Source organism: Alosa alosa, chromosome 11 (genome assembly GCF_017589495.1).
Source record: "Alosa alosa isolate M-15738 ecotype Scorff River chromosome 11, AALO_Geno_1.1, whole genome shotgun sequence".
Classification (NCBI taxonomy): Eukaryota; Metazoa; Chordata; class Actinopteri; order Clupeiformes; family Clupeidae; genus Alosa; species Alosa alosa.
In genome coordinates this window covers 23,175,108-23,202,607 of record NC_063199.1, presented here as the reverse complement: position 1 = coordinate 23,202,607, position 27,500 = coordinate 23,175,108, and the positions used below count along the sequence as shown (strand labels likewise).

At 48.0% G+C, this 27,500-nt stretch overlaps 1 protein-coding gene across 1 annotated transcript in view; it reads right to left on the bottom strand.

Moving 5' to 3' along the window:
- Positions 1-27,500, bottom strand: part of reln (reelin) — a 132,458-nt gene that overhangs the window by 53,677 nt on the left and 51,281 nt on the right. Inside the window, 2 exon segments of the mRNA XM_048256128.1 lie at positions 7,927-7,997; positions 23,499-23,634. Of these exon segments, the coding sequence (XP_048112085.1) occupies positions 7,927-7,997; positions 23,499-23,634 (207 nt within the window).

Genomic DNA, 27,500 nt, shown 5'->3' with positions numbered 1-27,500 from the left:
TACGCACACAAACACACACACACATACAGTACACACTTACCACCTCTATCGTCCCTACCGGAGGAGAGGAGGCTGCAGAGACTAGAGCAGGTCAGACACTTGGTCAACTTAGCTAATGATGTGGGGAACAGCCCTAACACCTTACCAGAAAGAATAGTGAACTTTTACTACTTAGATAACTCCTCATTGTTTTGTGGTTAATGATAAGCTTTGGAGTTAACATGTGAACTGTATCTGGGTCATACAATGATTATCTACACCTGAATGAAGTCATTTTCTGTCCTATTTGGATGGTTTGCCTTTTGGTGCTGGGATTGGGAGACTTTGTAATAGGGGAACAATGTCTTTTCAAGAGAGAGGATCATCTCTGGGTGTAATCTATGGTCTTAATCACGAGGGAGCTCACCATCTCTGAATAGGTAAATCTCACAGAAAGAATCAGCTCAGGTTGGACTGAGAGAGGAGAGCTGGGAGGAGACAGAGAGGCAGAGAAACTTTCTTTCACTAACACGGCACAGCTCAATTTAGAGCCACTAAACTCCCAATTCAGGGGATTTGCAGAATTGGGTCCTGTTCATCTCACAACAATTGACTTTCACTGAACTCCAACTTCCCTCCTACAACAGCAGTTTTCCCCTGCTGATGCCACTTCTAATGCACGGAGAGGAAGAGAGAGAGAGAGAGAGAGAGAGAGAGAGAAGATTACCTTTCAGTCAGCGACTTGTGTATCTTTTTTTAAGTTAAATGCTGACGGTAAAAGTTGGAGATTTAATACAGTGTTTTGACAAAAGAGGGGGAATCGGGAAGTATTGGATGACCAATCATGCGGACAGGGAGGGAGTATCGAGTGCAAACACAAACACGAAAAACACACAGCGAACTCGACGGGGGAGTAATTTGGGACTTCACCGGAGCCCATTAAAGGCATATCAAAGCACTTCACTCTCCATCGTAATCCACACTCCGTCGGCAATGCAGAACACGTTCCGAAGAGTCCGTCAATCAGGCCAGGCCTCTTCTCACTGCCCATTACAGCCTGTTAGAAGGCACTCGCTGTGAAAAAGCAACACTATAACCACGGCACGCGCTTCTCTCCAGAGCAGCAGTCACAGCTACAGAGAAGGAGAATGCTGACTGCATGCTAATCAAGCCCTGTTCTGTCTCTCTACCCATCTACCAATTCTCTCTCTCTCTCTCTCTCTCTCTCACCTTCTCTCTCTGTCTCCCTTTCTCTCTCTCCTTCTCTGTTTCTTGCTCTCTCTTGCCTTGCCTGTCTATGTTTCTATCTCTCTCTGTCTCTCTCTCTCTCTCTCTCTCCTTCTCTGTTTCTCGTTTGTCTAAACTTGGACTCCCCATTTAACAAAACAAATCAGGCCTCATTACGTGGCCAGCTCGCTATCGTTCCCCTGTCCAAATCTGCGCTCCACTCTCTTCCAGGAGATCTGTCTGTTCTCTCCATAGCCCACATGAGCCAGAAAGTTCACTAATCCCTCTCTGCCCCCCCACCCTACATCTCCTCACCAACTCCCCCCCTCCTCTACCCTTTCTTGTACATTTCATGCCCCCTCTCTCCTCCTCTCTTCTCCTCTCCTTTCCCCCCTCTCCTCTCTGAAGCCCCACTTGCATGCGGAGAGCAGACAGTAGCAGTCATTTTTCGGGGCTGGCTTAATCCCTTCTCACTTTCCTAAAGACTTCAATTAGCGCCCCCTCCATTAGCGGCTCACGGGCACTAATGCCTGTATCTCCAAGGCCAGGGCTTACACCGGCGGCTCCGCTCCGCTCCCCTTCCCCTCCCTCGCCAACACCCCCAACCTTCTCCACCTCCACGCTCCACAAAACACAGTGCAGGGTGGTGGCAGTGCGCACCAATCAGATCCGTGGCGGCAGGGAGATTGGGGAACTGGAGGGTGTGTGTGTGTGTGTGTGTGTGTGTGTGTGTGTGTGTGTGTGTGTGTGTGGGGTGGGGGTGGGGGGTGTGTTGTTCAAGCTTTGACAGATTCCCCCAACATCCCAGCACAAAGGAGCCGGGGCGCGCAAGTCACTTCAGATCTGCCCTCCTTACCCCCTCCCCCCCACCCCCACCCCATCCTGTCCACCCTTCTAATCTCAGTTATGTGACCGCAATTTAATGGCTTTGTGTGAGCTCTCTCTCTCTCCCTTCCTATTGGTCCTCTCTGCTCTGAAGGCCTCCAGAACGCCGCGCCCCTGTGAGCACTGAGAGGGGAGCCGCAGGGCGTAACTGAGTGGAGTCATTTGTTGACTACAGTGAACAAAAGTCGGTGTTGTTTTCTCTCGTGCTGTCCTTCAGCACGAACTGCTCCGAGACTCGCCAAAGTCGAGAGAAGTCGAGAGCAAAACTTGAGCACATCAAGGCAGAAACAGTCCCATGGAAGCCTGGTGGAGATCAGTCTCATCGGTTGGGAGGCAGTGCTGCCTTCCTCTCTGAGCCCACACCCCTCTAAAGAGTATCAGGGGGGTTATCGGTGCCAAGTGATTTGATGCATGGCAGAAATCAAAGGCCCCTGAAGAACCAGAGTGCAGCCTATCAGGAGGAGCTTTGCTCTCCGTGTCCCTGGAGTATCCATCACTGCAGGAACTGGCCCGGTCCAGGTGCTCAAGCTCATACCAGAGACCCAGCTAGCCAAGTTAAGAGAGACTTCAAGGTTCCCTCAGCGATGAGGGACGAGCAGCCTGTCAAAATGACCCCCTCCCACCACCTCCTTCTCCACCTCCTCCTGATCATCCTCCTCTCCTCCCTTCAGCGCGTGTCCCTCGGGACAGCTGGCCTCCAGTGAGTTATATGTGACTTTTAATAATCCATCAGCAGGAGAGGGGGTCCGGGCGCCCCATAAAGGGTTGATTTATGGGGCGCAGGGAAATTACAGGCTCTGCCGTGGCCACCACTCTGCCCCGGCCTGTCACCGGAGGGGGCGGCGGGTGGTAATGGACTGCTCGAGCCCTCGGACATCGCCACCCAGCCACCACCACCACCACCACCACTGCTGCTGCTACTGCTACTGCTGCCAACTATCCAACAGCACCTCTGTCATAGCCTATCTGGCTAATGCCACCCGGGCTGCTGTTAGGCAGCCTGTTAGGCAGACTCTTCTCAAGTTTTCGTCCTCTCCATGTCATATGCCAAGCCTGGGCTTCATTTCTCACTCGGCACCATCATTCCTGGCTCGGCTGCGCATCAAATACAGGACAGGGAAATGAAAGGCAACGTTTTCATGCTTTTTTTTTACGTTGCTCGGAGAGGTAATGGGACTAAGTGGGTGTACGGTAGATCAAGGCTTAACCGTCAGACATGTAGGGAACAGGGTGGGGGGTGGCTGGGGGGAGGTAGGGAAATGTGTTGCTGCCGAAACGCTCCACCTGACAGTGGAGGAGTTATGTCTACCAAGCCAGGTTTCCCCACATGAAAGGGGGGAATGCAGGAATCTGCTCATACTGTACGTCTACGCAGGCTGCCATTTTAGCTCATTAGCCTTTATGTCTGGAGTAGTTGGGGTCTTGATTCAATTTGACAAATAAAACTTTGAATGAAATTCATTCAACAAGCAGATTTTCAAAGGTCTCTACTGGTGGAGAAATAACAAGGGCTCCCAGTGTGTCCTGTGTTCCAATGTTTCCACTGTGTTCTATGATCCAATATTCCCAGTGTGTTTTATGTTCTGATGTTCCCAGTGTCTTCTATGATCCAATATTCCCAGTGTGTTCTATGTTCTGATGTTCCCAGTGTGTTCTATGATCTAACGTTCCCAGTGTGTTCTATGATCCAATGTTCCCAGTGTGTTCTATGATCCAATATTCCCAGTGTGTTTTATGTTCTGATGTTCCCAGTGTGTTCTATGTTCTGATGTTCCCAGTGTGTTCTAAGTTCAGATGTTCCCAGTATGTTCTATGTTCCGATGTTCTCAGTGTGTTTTATGTTCCGATGTTCCCAATTTGTCCTATGTTCCAGAGACACTAGGCAAATATCTATAGGCCTGTCTTGCAGTTGGTAGCACCAGAGATAGCTTAGGCTATTAGAGGGCTTAAAGCAAGGACATTTCTGTGCCTGAAGTTCTGTGCCTGGTTAGGCTGAATTCAGGCACAGTGTCTAATGTGCTTTGATTTGAGCTTTAAGGCTGTTGGGCAAAATAAAGCCTAGTATTGTGCCAGCAGCCATAAATCAATTTGTAAAGGCAATGTCATTTTTTAAAGGAACGTTATTAACTGTTCTTCTATAATGTTCTAACTGGTTCCCATTTAGATGAGAGGCCTTGGAACGAACTCAGAATGAACCAAAATGAAAATCATTCTGTTTTTTAGTCCCTGGTTCCCAGTGTGTCCTATGTTCCGATGTTCCCAGTGTGTCCTATGTTCCGATGTTCTCAGTATGTCCTATGATCCGATGTTCCCAGTGAGTCCTATGTTCCGATGTTCCCTGTTTTCTGCATGGTGCTCAGTTCTCTTCATAGTTGTTTTTCTCACTCTGTACTTTGCAGGACTTTTCTCTCTCCTTCTTTCCTCCTCTCCTGCTCTCCTCCCTTCCCCTCCTTCTCTCCTCCTGTCTGTCCTCCTCCAGGCCCATGTCCACTCATGTGCAGGACTTTGCAGGACTTTACTCTCTCCTCCTTTCCTCCTCTCCTCCCATCCTCTCCGCCTCTTCTCCTGTCCGTCTTCCTCTCCCCCTGTCTGTCCTCCTCTTCTCCTCTCCTCATGTTTGTCCTCCTCTTCTCCCCTCCTTCTCTTCTCCTGTCTGTCCTCCTCTCCATCCTTTTGTCCTCTTCTCCTCTACTGTCTCTCCTCCTCTCTATCCTCTTCTCCTCTCCTCCTCTCCTCCTGTCTCTCCTCCTCTCCCCCTGTCTGTCTTCCTCTCCTCCTCTCCTCCTGTCTTCCTCTTCTCCTCTCCTCCTCTTCTCCTGTCTGTCCTCCTCCAGAACCCTGTCCACTCATGTGCACTCTGCTGCCCGGCGACCCCCTCCGCTGCCCCATATCCAAATCCTGAGTGTAGACTTAGAGGCTCTCCCTCTTCAGCACTCGCTAATCTGCTCATTTATTCCTCTGATTCCGTCTGTGATTCACCCATTCATCTCTCTCACACACACACACACACACACACACACACACACACACACACACACACACACACACACACACACACACACACGGATCATAACCCTGCCAGGATATTCATAATTTCTTTAGCTGCTCAAGTCTCCTCTTAGTGCTTGAACTTTGAAGTGGCTTGAGCTCTCATCTCTACTTTGCCTCTTAAACATGCTAATGCTCCATTTGGCTGGATTCTTATTGCACTTCACGCTCAGGACTGCTCTTACTCTACATTTGGGGAAGTCCTTTGAATGATACCACCGATAAAGTACTTTGCAATTTCATTTAACAAATTCTCCTCCATTTGGTCAATCCACTAGTCCTGATCTGTGGAGCTGGGGTGTGACATTCAGGGTTTGTTTGGGCCAAGAGAGACAGACAGAGATGGAATAATCCCCCCAACTCCTTAACCACGTCTGTCATCGCCTGTCTTTAGATCTCCATCGGGCTCCTGACTTGAGTTGTTCACTTAACTCAAAGAGTCAACTAGGGCAGCAGTCATCGCTCCTCTCTCTCTCTCTCTCTCTCTTTCATCTTTTGAAGATTCGAGAGCGGAGGAATGTCAAACAACCAGAGCCGTGTGTGTTGGGCAGAATGACACTGGAAGGATGACAGACTGGGGACAGGACTCAGTGACACAGAACGCTCCAAAACACCTCTGTGCATTCACACATCCCCAGAGACCACTGTGATCCTGCTTTTCTCCACCTCTCTCTCTCTCTCTCTCTCTCTCTCTCTCTCTCTCTCTCTCCTCTCACTCTTCTTTCTCTATCCATCTCGCCCCTGGCATATTCCAATCTCATTTGGAATTCAGATTCCCTGACAGTATTCTGCCAGGGAGCAAAGATGTGGAAAAAACCAAGAAAAAAGCAAAAAGAAAAAAGTGACATATTATTTGGCGAATTAGCCGGTAACGAGGTCAAGCTCCCTCTCTCATCTCTTCCCTCTACGTCTCTTTTTTCCTCTTTTTATGGCGTTTGATCTCCCTGTTGCTGGCAGCCCACCGTCAACGTATGACCTTCAACTTTCTCATTAACGTTTGGCCTCCATTTCCACTCCACTTAGAGAGGAGAGAGAGAGAGAGAGAGAGAGAGAGAGAGAGAGAGATGGTGTGCCCCGTACTGACAAGGATTTTACAGGGAACGTCCCACACCTTCCCTTCCTCCTCTTCATTCCTTTTCTCCTTCTCCTCCTTTCTCGTACGTTCTCTATCTTAACCTGCGTTCTATCCCTCTCTCTCTCTTTCTCCCTCTCCCTCTCTTTCTCTGCCCCTCTCCTTGCCGTCAGCTGTTCTATTTCTCCTTCACATCTCATCTCCTCCTTGCCGGGTCGCCTCCGGTCGTCTCCGGAGCTGTGTGTCACCCGTTCAAGTTCAGAGTGTCTTTGCCAAGCGGCGCCGAACACTTGCCAACACGCATCCACTCCGCGGGGCAAGTGGTTGCGTTTCGCGAGCCGTCCTTGCAAGCCGAGGTGACCGGACCCCACCGTGGCAGTGTGGGGCTGAAGCTAGGACGGGCACCCGGACGAGATGACATGAGTTGGGCACGACGACGCGTGTTGGCAGCTCCATGGCGCTTCTCTGTGCACTCTTTAACACTCACTCACTCACTCACTCACTTACTCATTCTCCTCTTTGGCTAGCTGGATGGCTCCATGTCCTGGAGAGGTCAGTAAGTGCCTTGCGGTGCGCTGGGGTTGTGCCAGCAGCACCTTACACCGACTTGTTTTTCTGTTCTGCTTTATCACTGTGGGATGAGTGGGTGTGTTTGGCCAATGACAGCTATTGCTCCACTGACTTCTGTCTGACTTCTTTTTGCTGCAGGGCTTCAGATTTCACTGGAAAGTAGAGTGCAGTGTCTGCACACTGAGCCTGTGTGCTGCTGCTGAGTACTCACTCACGTTAGCATCCAGTGGCCTCAGACCTGTTTTAGGTATGATGTCTTTAAGATGATTTAATGCTTCTAAATATTTCCTTTGGAGTTACTTGAATTACTTACAGGCCAAACTGAATCTGTCACAAAAACCTTTCCATGTTGGGATTCACTACCTCGCTTCACAACTCTACAACATTTTTTAGTTACATTTTGTAGTTACACAAGCTCTTGCAGTCTAAATTCGTCCAATGAGCAACCTTCTCTAAACACTAACACTGGGTCTCTTTCTGGATACTCTCGTCAGTACACTTGGATTTAATATTTCACATATGTAAAATGATGTACATATTATTATGTGGATTAAGTTATGTTATATTTACATTTGTATTTAAGTAAACAGTCTGTGAATTTCAATAAAGTACTGTAGTGTTTTTACAAATTGAATATGACCACTGTGCTTGCAACATCAACTCAATATAATCTGATTATTATCTGATTATTATCTGATCTAAAGTTGGTGGTCACTCCCACTTCTGCTATGTTGTCAAGATGGTCATCATTGAGGTAGCGAAGTATCCAGCGGTACACAGAAGTTTTGACCGTTATGAGTGTATTGTCCAGGTACTCGTGGAGCATTCCAAGTTGCCATGGTTGTCATTGTGAACTCTACATAGTGAGTGTAGGTATGGAAGAACCTGAAATGGGACTTGCTGTAGCTCAACTCTGAGCCTCCTGCATGCATCCTGACCAACACCCCGACTAGGCTGCTCAGCCGCTTCAACAGAATCACAGTGCAATACACAGAACTAGAGGAATCCTCCTGCCTTCCTTCACTCCCTCCTAACCTGTCCTCTACGCCCCCACTCCACCTACCCCACCCCACCCCACCACCACCCCAACCCCCCAAGGCCAGTCCCCCAAATGGGTAGAGAGAAATGAGTGCTCCCAGTCTCACCTCCCTGCTCACACAGCTGCTGGGCCAGGGCGTCCTTGAAGATGATCTGTCCTCGATGTGTGGCTGTGGCCCTGGAGAGAAAAAGAGAGAGAGAGAGAGAGAGAGAGAGAGAAGAGGGAGAAATAGAGAGAGAGGTTCAAAATCACCAATGATTCTAGCCAATCAGAGGACACTGAGGGGGGGGGGGTAACGAGCCCATTACCTGAAATGAAGATGAACATAGCACAGATGGTCTAATATCAGTGGATATTAGTGTGTGTGTATTAGTGTGTGTGGTGTGTGTGTGTGTCAGACCACACTCGCTCTCTGAGTGCCTGGCCATAGCTTTGGACTCGGCTCTATCGGGGACAGGAAGGTGAAAGGTCAGGAGGTCAGTGCAGAATAATAGGACTGAGAGATGAACCAAAGGAGGCTGAGTAGAGGTCCACTGCAAGTGGAGCAGGAGATAAGCCTTCAAAGTCCCCCCAAAGTCAAAACAAGAGGAATTCTCCAAACAGCCAAAGGTCCATGAGGAGCACGGCCCGTCTGCATATACTTCAGAGCTGCTGGAGCATGTCTCGTTGAAAACCATAATAAAAGTTTTGAAATAAAAGCGATTATGGCCTTACATCTGAGGTTGCGATTGTTTCAAAGATGTTTGAGGAAAGAGAATTTTTAGTTTGAACTCACATGGATGCAATTCTGACATGGCTACAGGCTGGAAAATACTTATTAGCTTGCACTGTTTTGCTAAGCTCCATTCTAGAGTTAATAATAAATTGCATATCTGAAGGAGATGCAACAAACACAAAGAATGGTAATGTCTTTAAAATCACTGTGAGCACAGCCCTTTCTTTAAATATTTAGCTGTGGGTAAATCAGGGGAGATTGATGTGCTAAAACTGGCTCCAAATGAGCTCTGCACCATCCAGTTTAAAAACCCTGCTTAAAAAATTAGGCCACATTTGCATTTTGATTTGCAGTTAAGTGCATGAGTTTAATCGCAAACAGAGATGTTACGGTTCGTGAAATATGGTGCCACTTCCCTCCCAGTGTGCTGAGACAAGGGCACAGACTCACTGTGGCCTTGATGTTGATGATCAATACATGTCTGGCCCAATCTGATTCTACTGCACATCTGGCATGGAAACCTATTGGCCATTGCATCAGGTGAACTAACTCATTGTCAAAGGCCCGGGGTGCATGTTAGCACATGTATTGGCACTGAATGCAGATGGGATGGTTGTGTTAAAAATATGATGCACATGTGCATATGGGGAGGTTTTCAAATGTAAGATCACAGAGCCAACACTGGAGGCACATTAGGAAGTCCATAAACCTGACATATGGACAAACATACTAGACAGACACACATAAACACACACACACACACACACACACACACACACACACACACACACACACACACACACACACACACACACACACACATATTCTGACACATTCCCAGCATGCATGTACCTGTTTCCAGCACATGCATTGACATTACCAAGCCATCGCACATTAAACCTCTGTGTTAAAATACAGCATTTAACCGTGCGTCATTAGTAGACCTCCCCACAGGGGCAGCCAGCCCAAGTTCAAATGCTACCACTGCTGTTAGGGAGGAGTCATGGGACCCTGGCACCACGGACCAGCCAAAATAATCTCATAAGTGAACACTGCTTTGTAATTACAGCCTAATGAACTTACGGCTTAATGAGGACGGGCATCTGGCTAAATGAATCAGCTGGCTCGCCAAGTCTAATAGAATAATTTCATCAGTACGGCTAGCCCCTTTTCACCGCGACTACACGACAAGACAAGAGGACACTCTCCTCATCCATCCCTGCCACAACAAAGTTATCCACGAGGAAGGAGAGAGCACTCTCTCACTCGGGCCTAATGTTTGGCCAACTTGCATGAAAAAAAATGTGCTGTGTCACTGTGCCAGCCTGTGTCAGTGACAGTGCAGTTTGTCATTGAGGGCTGATGATTTAGCAGAGCCTCAGTCCAAAGGGCGGTCTGATTTAAGGCCTGATTTAATCAAGGCACCGCATCAAATCTTCTGAACTGAACTGAAGCACTCCCTCCCTCCCCTCCCTGACCTCCTCCCCCCTTCCCTCTATCCCCGCCTGCCCCCTCCGGACAGAGCTTGATCAGAGGGTGGACAGAGCTTTGAAGCGGGCAGGCTGAAGAGAATTGCCAAGATATATCTCTGCTAACGAACACGCAAAAAAAAGATGTGAGCTGTTTGGACCGATAGCACTGCAGAGAGAGAGAGAGAGAGAGAGAGAGAGAGGAGGAGGAGAGAGAGAGAGAGAGAGAGAGAGAGGGAGATGGAAGGAGAACAAGAAAAAAGGAAAAATGCAGAGGAATAAGAGACAGAAGAAAGGAAATAGAAGTCTTAAATCACTTGAACATAACGAGGCATACATTACTGCCTTTAGAAGCGGGGTGGTTTGAGAGAGAGAGAGAGAGAGAGAGAGAGAGAGAGAGAGAGAAAAGAAAATCAATTGTAGCCCCATTATTGTCAAAGACATAAAGCCGTAAATATCGCACTGGAGGTCCTTTTTTTCCCATCAGCCATTTCACCGTTTCGCTAAGTGTCATATGTTTTGAGTTAATGGCCTCTCCGTGATGGCATGGCCATCGCCCGGCTCATTATTGAACATTTGCACTGGAATCAAATGCAGAGATTCAGCACAGAGCAGCGCCTTCAGGCCTAAGAGGGTTTCTCTGGGTTTGATGGCTTTGGTCTGGCATCATCATCACCAGCATCATCATCTGGTTTCCGCCAGAGCTCACCATTCCCCCTCTGTGGCTTTTACTGGCTGGTGAGTTCAGCATGCGCGACCAGGTTGTCCCCAGACATATCACTTCCTCTGGTGCTGAGAGGAACCTCCTCCCTCTCTCTCTCTCTCTGTCTCTCTCTCTGCTCTGTGTTGCAACCTCCTCTCTTTCTCTCTCTCTGCTCTGTGTTGCAACCTCCTCTCTCTCTCTGCTATGTGTTGCAACCTCCCCTCTCTCTGCTCTCCAAATGAAACATGCGTTCAGGGGGCTCCCCACACACACAGGGGCTGTCGGAGCCACTCTGGATCAAACCTCACAGCGGTGATGCAAGACAGAAGCCTTTCCCCTCTCAGACTCTGCTCTGTCAGCACATCTGTCCACAGGCCAGAGGAGGGAACAGGTCAGACTAAAGGCCATTCTCCCCCTCGGAGACCAACGCTGAAGTGCAGTCCATGTGGGATCCTAAACAGAAGTGTCTGAGAATACTGTTGTTCGTTTGATTTCACAAGAAGGATGAATCTTAAGTAAAGAAAAGGAATAAGGGGTCATTATAGAGGTCAGTCTACATTCAGATATTACCACAACAGTCCTTAAATAAACTGTTGAATCTCCCTTTGGAGAGGATGCAATCTGACTGGGACATAATGAACCCAAGGTGGGTAATATATGAGTGCGGGAGGCCGATGTTGCCTCTTCGAATCACTTTAAGGTCGTGCTGTCACCAGTCATAGATGTTGTTTTGTTTACATATTCATGATGGCTCATGAATAATTAAAATGTTGCTTATGAATGCATAACAAAGGCATGCACACAGGGCATAGAGGAGAGTCTCGAGCAAAACAGCTCCTAATTACATTCATATTTCACAACTTGGTTTTGGTATTTATGAATAAAAGATGGAAAGAAGTAATGACCGACAGGAGGCAATGTAGGAACAAGAAGCTGAAATATTTACTAAACACACTATTGGTTGTGTTCATTTGCAGAGAGAGAGAGAGAGAGAGAGAGAGAGAAAGAAAGAGAGAGAGAGAAAGAGAAAGAGAGAGGGTGGGAGAGGGCGGGAGAGGGAGAGACTCACAAGTAACAAGTGGATTTCTCACATACGTGTGACACCTACACACCTAACACACACACACACACACACACACACACACACACACACACACACACACACACACACACACACACACACACACACACACACAAGGGCATGTATACTGACACCCACCCAGCATGCAAGCACTTAAACAGCCATACAACCCGTGTATTTATTGTTTTGTCAAATGTTAATTTGGCCTTTCCTGAGACGGGGCAGGGGGGGGGGGGGGGTTAAAAAAGCAATTAAAGCCCCTTCAGAGGGCCCATGCGTCACTCCCGACTCCGACTATGACTTGCACACAGTCCTTCCATCACTCAACTCCCCAAAACCAGCTCCATCCCTTTTCTTATCCCATTAATCTGCCCACACATCCCAACGCTGGAGCCCAGATAAGAGACAGCAGTGGGGGGTTTAAAAGATTCAAGGACAAGCACAGAAAGGAATAGGCTGGGATTGTATTTTATCAACACAGAGATATCGCTCCCTCTCTCAATCTACAGTATGTCCGTCTCTCTCCCTCTTGCCAACTCTCTCCCTCTCTCTCTCACACACACACACACACACACACACACAAACACACAAACATACATTCACCTACTTAGCCAGTAACATCCATGTGCAGGGACAGGCTGTCAGCGCGGACGTCCCCAGGAGCGAGTTGAGCTGCTGGGGTAATTATGGGGAGAGGCTCCCTTGTTTGATTACATGCTCCTGTCCACCAGCAACATCCCCACTGGTGCAGAGCTGACAGCTCCAGCTAACCACATAGCTCCGTATGCACACACACACACACACACACACACACACACACACACACACACACACACACTCACACACACACACACACACACACACACACACACACACACTGTACACAGAACATCCACAATAACAAGCACACATACATAATACAGATGTGCAGTGTGCACACACACACACTAAATTAACCCCCACCACACACACACACACACACACATGCACACACATGCAGGCATGGTATTTATCCAAAGTATATGCTTATATTATATGCATTTGTTCATATATAGTGCATCTACAGAAACTGACATACTGTCTATACCATACTGTCTGGGCAGATGCATAGTGCCTCGACTACCAACTTCCCCGTCGCTTCAAATCCCCAATTAAAAGCTCATTTGCTCATCTTGCCTTCTCCGGGTGGGTAATGGTGATTAATACCAGGCATTACAGGCAGAGCTGGTGCCACTCGCTCACATTCATTTCATGAATTTGGACCTCGCCTTTAAAATAATTCAGACTAATTGCTTGATTTATCCTCCGTGTTGAGTACCAGCTGTGATAGCAGAAACGATAATCAGCGGAAGAGGGAAAACAATGTTTATCTTTTTCTTCTCCTTTTCTCTGCCACCCCTCTTGCTGCTCTTGTTTTAATCAAATCATCGCTTTTCTTCCGTTGTTGTCAGTCATGATTTTCTTTCAGTTTTCCAGACACAGACATCATTTCTCTGATACTAGAGGCCTCTAGTTGGTATGGCGCCTGCATGGCTAGTTTGATTCTATTCATTACTGATCTTCCTACAAAGGAATTAAAACCGGAGAGTGTTTTTTTTTTATTGAGGCCAGGAGTGCTTTCCAAGTACATGCAAATTTAATGAACGCACAGACAGGGGATTTGGGACTTGTTGGCAAATTACCTGCTCGTTAGCGGAGGGTCAGGGGAAAGTCTCGTTTAAGAGATGCCGTGAAAAAGAAGTGACCTTGACAACAATTACCAGGTAATTAGGAATTTAGGAGATACAAGCCTGGGAGTGAAAACAAGCAGCAAGTCGAGGACACAGAGGACGGGTACTGAGATACAGACAATAATACAGACAGACAGAGGAAACCTATTTACTATCAGAAAGGTTTTAAGGAATCACAGTGCAAAAAATTAAGAGTTTGGTTCCTAAACGCTATAAATCCATTTTTGAAAACATTAATGAGTCATGTTATTTAATTGTGTATTTCAGGTCATATCAATACAATTGCAGTTCTGTTGTTTTGATTGAGTAAAGATAAATCAAATAACAATACCCAACTACATTTCCACTGAAATTACTTGGAAAACACAATTAAAACAAATGATTTATGAAAATTCATTAAAATGGAGGATATAGCGTTTTAGAACCAAACTCTTCAAATACTATCACAGGTACTGTACTATGGATTCACATTACAACAATGAGAGGTCATGAGGTCATGTTCTTGTGCGACTTGTCTCTTATGGATCTTTTCTCAACTCATTCTAAAGACTGCTAAGGGAACTGTGCTGGAGAAGTGGCGTTACGTAAACAGTAGAAGCACTAGATGTTTTAGATGGCGTGTTGATGGAGAGGAGAGGACAGGACATCTTTTGAATGTCGCCATCAGCAGCCAGTGAGAAACACAGACAGGCTGCTATTAGTGCGTCATACACGGATGCATTAGTGGAGAGAAGGACGCACACACTCCATACTCCTACTCAGAAAACACAGAACGACGAACGACACACACACACACACACACACACACACACACACACTCCACATTCCTACTCAGAAAACACAGAGCAACACACTCTCCTTTTAATTTGACCACAATGAACACACTCCACCTCCCGGCACACAAATATATAGTTAGAGTTACACACACACACACACACACACACACACACACACACACACACACACACACACACACACACACACATAGCTAAAAGGATCATTAGAGAGGACTCTTGTGTGGGGGTTCTGCATCCTACTGAGTGGAAATGAGTCCCCAGGCCGCGTTCCCTAACTTGACCCAGCCATTTCCGCCCAGATTACTCCATCTCTCTGCTTCTGTTCTGTGAAACATGAAACATGAAATTTGGCCACATTTCCCTCCGGACGGAGTGTTTCTTGCTCAGGTAATTCTGTGGGGATCCGATAACCAGTCTGAGGGATGACCGCTTTTACCAGATCTATGGGATTTTAATGGCCCGTCCTGTTCAAAGGCAAAACAAAGCCGGTGAATGGCGGCTCTGTACCAGGGAGAGTGTAGGAGGCTGTTATGGGAATCTTATGCACTCGTCTGAGCAGCTTGTGAGGCTTTGCTTGGCTTTAGATATTCTTGTTGAAAGGGGAGTGTGTTGGTGTGGAGCGTTTTCACTGTGGGCAGTGGTTCAAAGGGCAGATGGGTAAAATGGCAGCATCTTGGCTGTGAAGAAGGGATGCAGACAAGAGTGTGAATGAAAGAGTGGAGCAGAGTGAAAGGGAGAAGAAAAAAGAAGGGGGAGGAGAGCAAGGGGGGCAGCAGGGGGGAGGGAGGAGAGAGAGAGAAAAAAGAGAGAGAGGGGACAGATAGGAAGAGAGAGGGAGAGAGAGAGATAGAGCATGGTAGCAGCAGGGGGTCAGGGTCTCAGTGTTTGAGACGATCAGGAGATGACGAGAGGCCATAAAAACCGCAGGGGCTGAATAAATCCTACTGCACAGAAAGAGCCAGGGGGGAAGATGGATGACCACCAGAGAGATAGAGAGAACAGAGAGAGAAGAGAAGGAGGAGGAGAGATGGATAGATACTGTCTGGCAATGGCAAGGAGGAGAAAACCAAGAGAAACAGGAATGTGCAGCGTGACATCCCTCTTCGCTTCAGGCAGGACGGACTGACAGAGCAATCGTGCAAATTAATAATTAATAATTACTCAAGCTGTGTTAATCATCAGTCAGTTCATTACACACATGTTTTATAGTGGTCTCTCGGGCGCCTATTGATTTCTCTCTATTCCTCTCCTCTCTCTCTCTCTCTCTCTCCCTCTCTCTGCTTTGCCCTGCGTACTCTGCGGCTGTGCTGAAGGCTGGGGTCCCTATTTTCACATCAGTCGGACCTGATCTGAACCACCTGCCCCACCCCTGCAACAGGAGACCTCATTAAATGGTGATTTGATGTCGAATTAGAAAGCTCCAGGCAATGAGAAACTGTCCATTAACCAGCAGCGAATCAATAACCAGCGCCACTGTCCCACTGGTCATTCTGCTGCCTTCCATAAGTCACGCGGGGCAGTGAAAGGTCAACTGTCAGCCTGCCATCGTGACCTCTGACACCTTTGATGAAAGGTCAATCCTGCTTCTTCACACATGTCACATCTTTCTTTTCCTGAGCAGAAGAAATGGGGCTTTCTGAGTGCTGAAAATGCAAGGGAGCCCAAGATTCCACCAGGAGTTCAGTTTGGCCCCCTCAGAGTGGGGCGGAAGCTCTGGAAGGGCCGTAGCGTACCTGAGGAAAAGGAACACGAGGCTGGCGCGAGGGAGAGCCGGACAGGGCAGGACGACGAGCACATCGTTTCTGAGCGCGGCATTAGCGGCGGCGGCAGCGGCGGCATTAGCGGCGGCGGCAGCGTCTGTGGCAGCGTCCGCCTCACGGCGCGTCCCTGAGAGGCGGGAACAGATGGCGACGGAGGCGGCCGGTTGGTTGGCAGTCATCACAGGCGCTGCTCTGTTCCTTTTCAATTAGTGCTAATGAGAGCAATGCCCGCACACGGCTCTCCTTTAATTCAATTTCTCGCCTGCTTCTCTCGCACTAGTGCGCCAAGGACTCGTGCACAGACTTCCAAAAGAGAGTCTTTTCATCCAGGTTACACTAACCTGCACATGTATGGAGAATGACTACACACACAACACACACACACATACACACACACTAAAGTACAGTCACACACAGAGTGAAGCAAACACACACACACACACACACACAGACACACACACACACACACACACACACACACACACACACACACACACACACACACACACACACACACACACACACACACACACACACACACACACACACACACACACACACACAGCTCCACTCCACTGGGAGCACTTTAGGATAGAAGCACGCATGTCATAATTAAAGCAATCTTCTCAGCAGATGCTTCAACTCCGTGGGGGAGATACGACACAAAACAGAACACCAAAAAAGGGTAAATAAGATTGCAGGGGAGGGGGGGGGGGGCAGGAGGGGGGGCAAATAAGTCTTTTGTTGCCTTTCTTACTCTTCTGAAAAGAGGAGACAGACACTACCAACTACCAACAATCATCCCTATAGACCCAGCCCTACCCTTCTCCAGGCAAAACACACAGACAGACACACACACACACACACACAGACACACAGAGCGACAGACAAACACACACACACACACACACACACACACACACACATACACATTCACAAAGCTATCCCGAGGCTGTGAGATTGGATAAAAGCAGAGACACATTAAGGCGTCTTTGTATGGTGCTCGGGAGGTGGCGTTGTTAAGCAGTTTCACCTCTGCAGGCGCAGGAACTCATTCATGGCGGCCCTGAAAGGCAGAGAGAGGTGTTGGGGAAGCTCTCCATTTGTCTGCAGGCCAGTAGGACCTGGTGATGTTCTGCCTTTTGTCCTCCATCTTAAGTGCTCCCTGACGTTATGGCTTTCCCATGCAACAATTCAACACAACATGCAAGTCCAAGTCCAAAGTCTTGTGCAACCGGCATTAAAAGACAAAACCCTTTGGAATATATGCAGATTGTGTAAATTCCTCACTATGGTGGACCACCAACACTGCATCACTGGCGAAGAAAGCTCAGCGCCGCCTCTACTTCCTGCGGAAACTCAGGCGAGCAAGTGCTCCACCAGCCATCATGACCACATTCTACCGAGGCACCATTGAGAGCATCCTCTCCAGCTGTATCGCTGTGCGGGGCGGAAGCTGCACTGAATACAACAGGAAAGCCCTGCAGCGCATAGTGAACACAGCTGGAAGGATTATTGGTGCTTCACTCCCCTCCCTGAAGGACATTTACACCTCCCACCTCACCCGCCAAAGGCGACCACAATTGTGGTGATGCAAGTCACCCGCTCACAATTTGTTTGATCTACTGCCCTCTGGGAAGAGGTACAGAAGCCTGCGCTCCCGCACCACCAGACTCACCAACAGCTTCATACACCAGGCTGTTAGGATGCTGAACTCTCTCCCCCCTCCACCCTCAGCTACATAACATCCTGGACTTTGGACCCACAATGGCTGCCTTGCACTACTCCACTTGCACTACTCCACTTGTACACTTGCACACTTTACAACTTGTTGTTGTTGTCCTGTTGTCCTGAAAACACTTCTGAACACACTTCTGCTGCTCTTACATAACTTGCACCACTATGCCACTTGCATACTTAGGTCAAACAGAACTACCTCAGCCATTTATTGGCCTGACTTTTGCACTATTATATTGACTGTCTACTGTATGCACAATTGCACAATCTCAACCCAAATTTTGCTGCTCTTATTTCTTCATTGTATGTGCCTTCTTATTTACTTTTTATATTGTTTACTTGAATGTTATGTTTGTCTGTGGACTTAATTAGTAAAATATGTCTTGTCTCCACCGTGGGATAGTGGGAAATGTAATTTCGATCTCTTTGTATGTCTTGACATGTGAAGAAATTGACAATAAAGCAGACTTTTTGATCCATTGAACCTTAATTTGGACTGTTATTTTTAAAATGTCTTAATATTCTTAGTCCCTTAAATGTTAAGTCCCTTATCTTTGATATTCCAAATGCTTTTTTGAGTGTTTTGAGAGTATTCCACAATCTCAGCAAATATGTTGATTTCACACTTTGGCTAAATTGTTGCCGTTGTGGACCCTGTGCCCAGCACTTTGGCAGGAGTGGGCGGAAGTTGAAGTTCTGGACTGATTCTGCACACAAGGATCGGGGGTGAAGTGAGGCGAAGAATGTCTCTTTCACTGTCAGCATGGCTCAGAGTTGGCTTAGCATTGTGAGTTGGCTTAGCATTGTGAGTTGGCTTAGCATTGTGAGTTGGCTTAGCATTGTGTGATCTATCAGCAGGACCTGAGGGTGCCCAGGCGAAGACCTCTGTCTTCAGACAGCTCGGGCCAGACGACTACTCACACATATGCACACTGATGAATGGTGCCGTCACACACCCACAAACACACACACACATACACGCACACACACACACACACACACACACACACACACACACACACACACACACACACACACACACACACACACACACACACACACACACACACACAGGCCATGCTGGGCCTAGTGCCAGAGCCACTCTCCGCATTGTAGACTAACAAGACTGACATCTTGGTGCTAGAGGACCAGTGATCTGGGCTCTGTGCCCCTTTCCTCCAACAGGCCTGTCAAGCCTGGACCTCGCCTGCTGTCTCCCTCCCAGGTCTCCTCACCCCAGCCTGGGCCCTTCTCTCGGGGTGGTTGCTGGAGCTCCAGACAGAAGCTGTGAACTGTATCAGGAAGCTGAACTTCCGACCATCCGCAGCCAGTGCCAAGGCTGTTAAGGGCCCCCAGAGGGTCTTTCTCTCTCTTTTTCTCTCTCTCCCTTTCTCTCTCCCTCTTTCACTCTCTCCATTCACTCTCTCCATTCACTCAGTGCTCTGTTGGAGCGTGACTGGTTGGGACTGATAAGGTCACCACGCCTCTTCTCTTCCATTGTCACAGCGTGAGGCGCAGCCTGCCAGGAGGGCTGTCATCCGGCACACTGGCATGCTTCCTCCTCTCCTCTCCTCTTGTCTCCTCTCCACTCCTCTCCTCTCCCCTCTCCTCTCCTCTCCTCTCCTCTTGTCTCCACTCCTCTCCAATCTACAATGAAGGCTGGTTCACGGGGCCATAGCTAGAGACAGACACGTGGCACACCTTAGTCCAGCAGTTGGGAGGGAGTGTTTGTTTTGCGGGGCTGATGAGACAGTGGACCACCTGTTTATGTACTGTGAAAGGCTGGGGGGGGGCTTTTTGAGCTCTTGAATGGTTGGTTGGGGAAGTTAGGGGTAGCTTTTTCCCGTCGCCTTTTTATTGCGGGCCCAATGTATCAGGTGAGGAGGAGGAGGGAGGGAGGTATGGTGAATTTCTTGTTGGGGTCAGCTAAGTTGGCTGTTTGGAAGACCAGGAAGAGTAGGATGTTGGGGACTGGATCAGTCGACCCGGTGGAGGTTCTTAAGGGGATGGTGGCTGGTTGTTTAAAAATTGAGTTCTCCTATTATAGTTAAGAACATTGAAGGGTTTCTGGATGTGTGAATGTATTTATGAATGTTTGTATGGTGTTTGGCTTTGTATGAGGCACATCATGATATCATGGGTTAAGGAATGATCCAATAAATGGTGGTTGAAACCTCTCCTCTCCTCTCTGCTCCTCTTCTCCTCTCCTCTCCTCTTCTCTCCTCTTCTCTCCTCTCTGCTCCTCTCCTCTCCTGCTCCTCTTCTCTCCTCTCCTCTCCTTCTCTCTCCTCTTCTCTTCTCTCCTCTCCTCCTGCTCCTCTTCTCTCCTCTTCTCTCCTCTCCTCTCCTCTCTGCTCCTCTTCTCTCCTCTCTTCTCTCCTCTCTGCTCCTCTTCTCTCCTGTCCTCCCTGCTCCTCTCCTCTCCTCTCCTCTTCTCTCCTCTCCTCTTCTCTCCTCTCCTCTCTCTCCTCTTCTCTCCTCCTCCTCTCTGCTCCTCTCCTCTTCTCTCCTCTCCTCTCCTCTCCTCTCCTCCTCCTCTTCTCTCCTCCCTGCTCCTCTCCTCTCCTCTCCTCTCCTCTTCCTCTCTCCTCCTCTTCTCCTCTCCTCCTCTCTCCTCTCCTCTTCTCTCTCCTCTCCTCCCTGCTCCTCTCCTCTCCTCTCCTCTCCTCTTCTCTCCTCTCCTCCTGCTCCCTCCTCTCCTCTTCTCTTCTCTCTCCTCTTCTCTTCTCCTCTCCTCCCTCCTCTTCTCTCCTCTCCTCCCTCTCCTCTCCCTCCTCTCCTCTTCCTCTCCTCTCCTCTCCTCTCCTCTTCTCTCCTCTCCTCCCTGCTCCTCTCCTCTCCTCTCCTCCTCTCTCCGGTCTCCTGTCCTCCCTGCTCCTCTTCTCTCCTCTCCTCTCCTCTCCTCTCCTCTCCTCTCCACTCATGTCCTCTCCTCCTCCCGCTCGACTCTTCAAAGAGCCACCAAGACACGAGCCCGTCTGCTCTGAGTTATGGCTGCTGCCAGAAGAGACATGCTAATCCCGGGTGGTGAGTGTGGGGCTTTCTCTCTCTCTTTTGGAGTGGCAGTGGCGCCTGTAGGCTGCTAGAGATGAAGAGTGCGGGGGCCAAGCTGGGTCTCCGGTTTATCTGCCTGCCTGAGTGACATTGCTGTCAGCCTCTCTGACTTTGGTCAGCGTTAGGGGTTGTGCTGAGCTCCCCCCCCCCCAGCCCACACCATTTTATCGTGCCCCCCCTCTGGCAGATGCCGCTAATTACAAACTGACTGATGGCCACCGCGAGGCTGTTTATCATGGCCTGGAGAGAGGCATGGAAGAGCTGCGGTAAATGTGAAAGAAACAGAGGAGTGGAAGTAAGAAACAGATGAGTGAGTTTAGAATGAGACGCCGAGGGAGGAGGAGAGAAAATAATGACAAAGCAAGTGAAACCAAGATCAATGGCTACCAGACTGACCATCAGGCCTGATTTGTAGCTTCCCAAATCCCCACAGACTTCCAGAAGACATAAACCAGAGAAGCCATGTTGCAGCACAACTGATCCCAAGATGGCCATGTTCTCCAACAAAACATGTTTAACACACATCAGTCACGACAGCTACTTCTAAGAGACCCTGTCCAACCCTAACTATCTATCTCATTCCAGCATTGACACACACAGAATGCAACTTTACTCAACCCACACATGTGTAGAAATAACACATTCTCACACACACACATAGAAAGGTTCCATGAAATATTCAAACAGATGTATGGCTGAACGGTGAGACTGTCAGCATATCACATATCATGAGACTGGACATCTATTATATTCCACGGTATGTTGTGTTCAACTGACAGGGACAACAAGGAGGCGTACATCCCCAAACCTGGCCCATAAAGCTGATTCTGATTCTGATTCTGATCTGGGTTTAAGTGGATATGTGTTCAAAATGACTCCAAGACAGCTGGTGTGAGACCGCAGCTTTATTCATGATACCGGGACACTGTTACCCACAGCAAATGTCAAGTAACAATCCCACACATCTGTGGGTGAAGCCAGTTCTTAAACCCTTAACACACACACGGAAAATCACAAGATACTCCCCCCCAACAATGATCCATCCATCCAGTTAGTATTAACAGAGATAAGGATGTTACAAAACCCCTTAACCTTCTAATGGCCTAGGCTATGTTTGTGTCCTTGGGGTGAAGACAATCAGACATCCTACAACAAACAACAACAAGGACACAGAAGACTGAAGGGGAACCATTTTCTCATAGCACATATGCATGGTTAAACTAAACATTTCCGTTAATGAGAAACCTATAGAAAATGTATACCACAGATATGTGCTTGTGCTAATTGTGTACACCAGGGGTTCTCAAACTATCTGGACATAGGGACCCCTCATAGGCCTCATGGGGACCCCTCCAAGGCCCCCCTCATAACCGCAGCGCAAATGTAATAGCTAAATTGTGTGTGTGTGTGTGTGTGTGTGTGTGTGTGTGTGTGTGTGTGTGTGTGTGTGTGTGTGTGTGTGTGTGTGTGTGTGTGTGTGTGTGTGGAACACAGTGAAAATAGTGCAAAAGGATTTTTGATAAGGATAGTGCTTAAATACAATGAAAATGCACTGATGCAGTAACAGGCAATAAACAGAGAGAATCCATTTTTGGAAATACTTCATGTACTGTATTAGGGAAATATATGTTTAACCGGTGTTGGGGGAGGGGAGGGGAGTTAACACTGCAGCAACACATTGGAATACAGGGAAAATAGTGCAAACTGATTTTTTGATAAGAAAAACTACAGTATAGTGCTAAAATATAAAATACAATGAAAATACACTGTACACAATAGGACGCTTGGGTTATTGTCATGCTGTGTGTGCTGAGCATCTCAGTAAATGTCCCTTGCGGATAACAGAGCCTCTATCTACGTAAATACGTATCCCACGCCGACTGCACCATGTTGGAGATCTCCTCAGTGAGGTAAACAATGGCCATGTGAGAGCTCTTCCCATCTCACAAAGACGATCCCTGAGTGCCCTCGGTCCGTGAGTGCACTCCACCCCTCCCAGCATCCTCACTCAACCCCCCTGCGACCTCATGGAACATGATTATGTTATCAATCATATTTTTGGGCAGAGGAAGGACATCACAGCACCTCGTCTGGCCATCACCCTGCCGGAGTGACCCCTCCACCTCCCCGCACCAGCGACCCCCGCACCTCCACCCGAAGCGACCCCTCCACCTCCCCGCACCAGCGACCCCCGCACCTCCACCCGAAGCGACCCCTCCACCTCCCTGCGCCAGCGACCCCCGCACCTCCACCCGAAGCGACCCCTCTACCCAGGTCTACTGCACCTCCCTTCCCCTCTGTGTCCTTCCGGTCCCCATGGTAACCACCCAGCAAGCCAGGTTACAGGGGAGAGAGGGCCAGGAGGTGAAGGCCATAGAGAGGACAGTGAAGGACAGTGAAGCGGACAGCAACAGACATTAAAGGAGAGCGGCCGGCCACAACCAGAACTGGCTGTGACCACACTGACTGGGAAGAGTGTATGGGTGGTAATTATTTCTGCATTTGTTAGACACAATATTTGCCCACACAGCACCACATGCACGCACGCACACACACACAAACACACACACACACACACACACACACACACACACACACACACACACACACACACACACATTGAGCCACTCACAGGAAGTTGATGCAGCCGGTGCCGGCCGGAGGGGCGATCCAGACGAAGCTGAGGCTGGTGGTGGGCAGGTGGCTGACATGGGACGCCACCACGCTGCACACAAACTGGGTCCCAAACTGCCGCTCCGACATCACACCTACAAGAGAGATGAGGTCGGAGAAGAGGGAGGGGGGGGACAAGCCGTTAAAGAAGTGCACACAGGGTGGGAAAGACACAGTTTAACACTGATCTTAATTGACATGGACAGACAATAGGGATGTGCAAGATGAGAAGGATATCCTGCTTCCTCTGACTGCTGGACTGATTTAATGTATTTGATATCTGTGTACAGCACAGCACCTGTACTGTGCTCACTTCTTAATGGGTGTAAGCGTTTTTAACCGCAGTTTGATTGCATACTGCTATTGTTTCCATAATGTTTTCTTTTCTTACTATTTCATTTTCTCACTGTTTTAATCTGTTTAATCAGTTTCAGCTGTTTTCTCAGTTTGCCAGCAGTACATTGGCACAACTGCACCTTCACTTAATGTCCTTCCTCCACTTTAATCATTCTGAAATGCTAATCCCTTGTTATTTTGGCTCCTTCTCATCTCCTCCTGTGAGTATTTTAATTATGGCTGTGTCACTAGTTTGTCTCATTACTGCTTGAGAGTTATTTTACGATGTTGGAAAGCACCTTGGACCGACGCCATTAACATAATACATAATGCATCATAACAACTTCGACTTGTCTGATAAACAACAAACAAAATCCAATTGACAAAGGAGTCTCTGGTGGGTGCGGAGAGCAGCGATCACAGGGCTCAGGCGTCAGAGGACGAGGCGTGATTTAGACTGGCCTCCGCTGGCCAGGACGGCCATTCAGACAGACAGGCCAGACGCTGTGATGTATGGAGGCCGAGCTTGGCTCACTCTAATCAGCCTTGGTTCTGTCCTTCATTACATCAAGCACACGCGCACACACACACACACACACTCTCTCTCTTTCGCTCTCTCGCTCTCACACACACACACAGACACAGTTGAGCACAGTGCGGCACAACCACGGCGTGCTGAGTGAAATAACATTGTGTAATGGCAGTGCTGTTATTTGTTATTGATGGCGGAGCATGTGGCGAGATGATTCCGTCGGAGAGATTACATCCCGGCTCATGGCTGCCCTCGTCACACAATCATTTTTTCATTAGGGGCCAATGAGGGAAATAATAATGTCATAGGGGGCAGGGGCAACACAAGTCAAACACCCACACACACACACACACACACACACACACACACACACACACACACACACACACACACACACACACACACACACAAATAGATTTAGCACAGTTCACCTTGCAAAATGCAAATGTGCTGTGTGCTCCCCAACCCATGTCTGAAACCCCCAGACACACACACACACACACCCACATGGCCCAGCAGAGAGAATGCTGCCCAATGCTGATGCCATACTCTGAAAAGGTAGCCCCTTCTTTTCACTAACCCACATGACCCTTCCCGCAACATTTAAACTGACTACATTTCTCAAACACAAACCAACATGGACAACTTTGACATTTTCCCCCAAGAAACACAAGCACCCTAGAATCGGGTAGTTTACTCCCTGTTTGGGACAGGGGAAAGTTTGTGTCGGGTTTTTGGCTATGTGCTGTCTGTTAAATTATTGTGTTGCAGTGCTGTTGTTATCTAATTATCAATAATAATGTTATTAATATTAATAATGACCTGTTTGTTAAATTATGTTCCCCATGTATGTCTACAGTCGTAAATGTATGTATTGTCAATGCTTGATCGTACATGTGCTGGGTAGATCCCCCCAGTCATAGTGGTATGTACCAATTTAACTAATTGACTAGCTTTATTTAAGGTAAAGGTTGTCTGGCCTCAAGAGAGCAGTCTGGAGAGCATTTCCATGTGACAGCTTGCTGTGAGGCTGTGTAGCCTAAGTATTGAGAACTTTGCTATAACAGTATATTGTTATATTGTTATTTGTTTGCACTATTTTCACACTGTTAATAATTCTGCACTCTTCACACACACACACACCCCAGCAGAGAGAGTGCTGCCCCATGCTGATGGCACACACACACACACACACACACATACACACAGTCCAGCAGAGAAAGTGCTGCCTAATACTGGTGGCATACACACACACACACACACACACACACACACACACACACACACACACACACACACACACACACACACACACACACAGTCCAGCAGAGAGAGTGCTGCCCCATGCTGATGCCAGCTCTCTATTTATCAACATGCTAAACCATCTCCTCAGGCCTCTAGAGGCCCATTGATGGCTGTGTGTGAGTGTGTGTGTGTGTGTGTGTGTGTGTGTGTTAGTGGTGTTTGTGTGTGTGTATGTTGAGGGGGGGAGTGACACATCAAGCCCTCTGGAGGACTTGAAAAACCTAACGAGGCGTAATTATATGTTTGTCCAAATCCATTAATTGACCGTGAGTAGATAATGTGCGGTCTACGTGATGGCATGATGGGTTTGCTTTGAGAGGGAGACAAGAAGCTGTGGGATGGCCACACGCTGTTGGCCTGGGTGCCTTCTCTCTCTCTCTCTCTCTCTCTCTCTCTCTCTCTCTCATTCATTCTTTTTGCCTTTGTCAATCCTCTTGCATGTTTTTTATGCTCAGTGATACTCTGCAAACAAAACGTTTAATACAAGTAAATAACAGTGGTATCTTAGGGGCTGGCTGTGTATGTGTGTGTGTGTGTGTGTGTGTGTGTGTGTGTGTGTGTGTGTGTGTGTGTGTGTGTGTGTGTGTGTGTGTGTGAGAGAGAGAGTGCAAAGTAAACTGAGTAAATAGGTGCCAATTGTATTCACCTATCACATCTTTAGCTGCACCCCCCGGTACCTGTGAGTGTGTGTGTGTGTGTGTGTGATAAGACCAGTATAAAATGCACAGGTGTAAGTAACAGCAACTACAGAGATAAGCAAGTGCTCCTCACACTAACACCCCTGCTTCAACCTCAGCTTTAATGGCGATGATTTAACCGTCACTCTCACGCACCCATACAGACACTGACTAGCTCATGTAGTCTGATGGAAGATAAGAAAATATATAGTTTTACATTAAATGTCATGACAACAATACTAATATGTCTTAAAGAGCATTAACAAAGCTGGGGCTGCTGTTTATCCTTACAGTCAATAAAACATAAACATGTGTTCTAAATGTCATCTTTACTTAATGTATTTTATTGTATCTCAACTGGTGTAAGTGCTATATTTGTTGAATAAACTATAAGTTTAAAAATAAATGAGTCAATGCATGGCTCCAGTCTCCCTCATCATACTGTAAGCCACATAGGTGCTGTGCTATCGGCCCATCCTCATTGGCCTGCTGTGCTACTGGCCTCCCTCTCGGCCTGTGGGATTGCCTACGATCAGCGCTCTCTGAGCTGCTGCTCTGAGAGACATATAAAAAAGGCTCCCTGTGGACTGCCGTCATGTGGGCTTAGGATTGGCATCACCACGGAAACCCAATCTGCCACCCAGCAAGGCGAGGTGACAAGCGGGCGCACAACCCGCCTATCCGCCCACCCTTCCCCTCAAGCCCTCATCTGCTCGGCCAGGCGCTCTGCCCTATCAGGATGGTCTGAGTATGATGCGGGCCACAACAAGCTCAAAACTGAACATCCTTCACTGACACACATGGCTAGGAGATGAAACTAAATATGTATGTATGTATATATGTATGTATGCATTTCCATGGGGAATGGGATGGGATGGGAAATAGAGACAGAGACAGACAGAGGGGAAATAGAGACAGAGACAGACAGAGGGGAAATAGAGACAGAGACAGACAGAGAGAGAGAGAGAGAGAGAGACACACACACACAGAGAGACAGAGAGAAGAAGTCAGAGAAAATAAATTCTTCCCATGTTGAGAAGTAAATGATTATCAGATGTCTATAAAACTATTCAGAACACAAATAAGGAAGTGTTTTAGGTCGACAACAGAA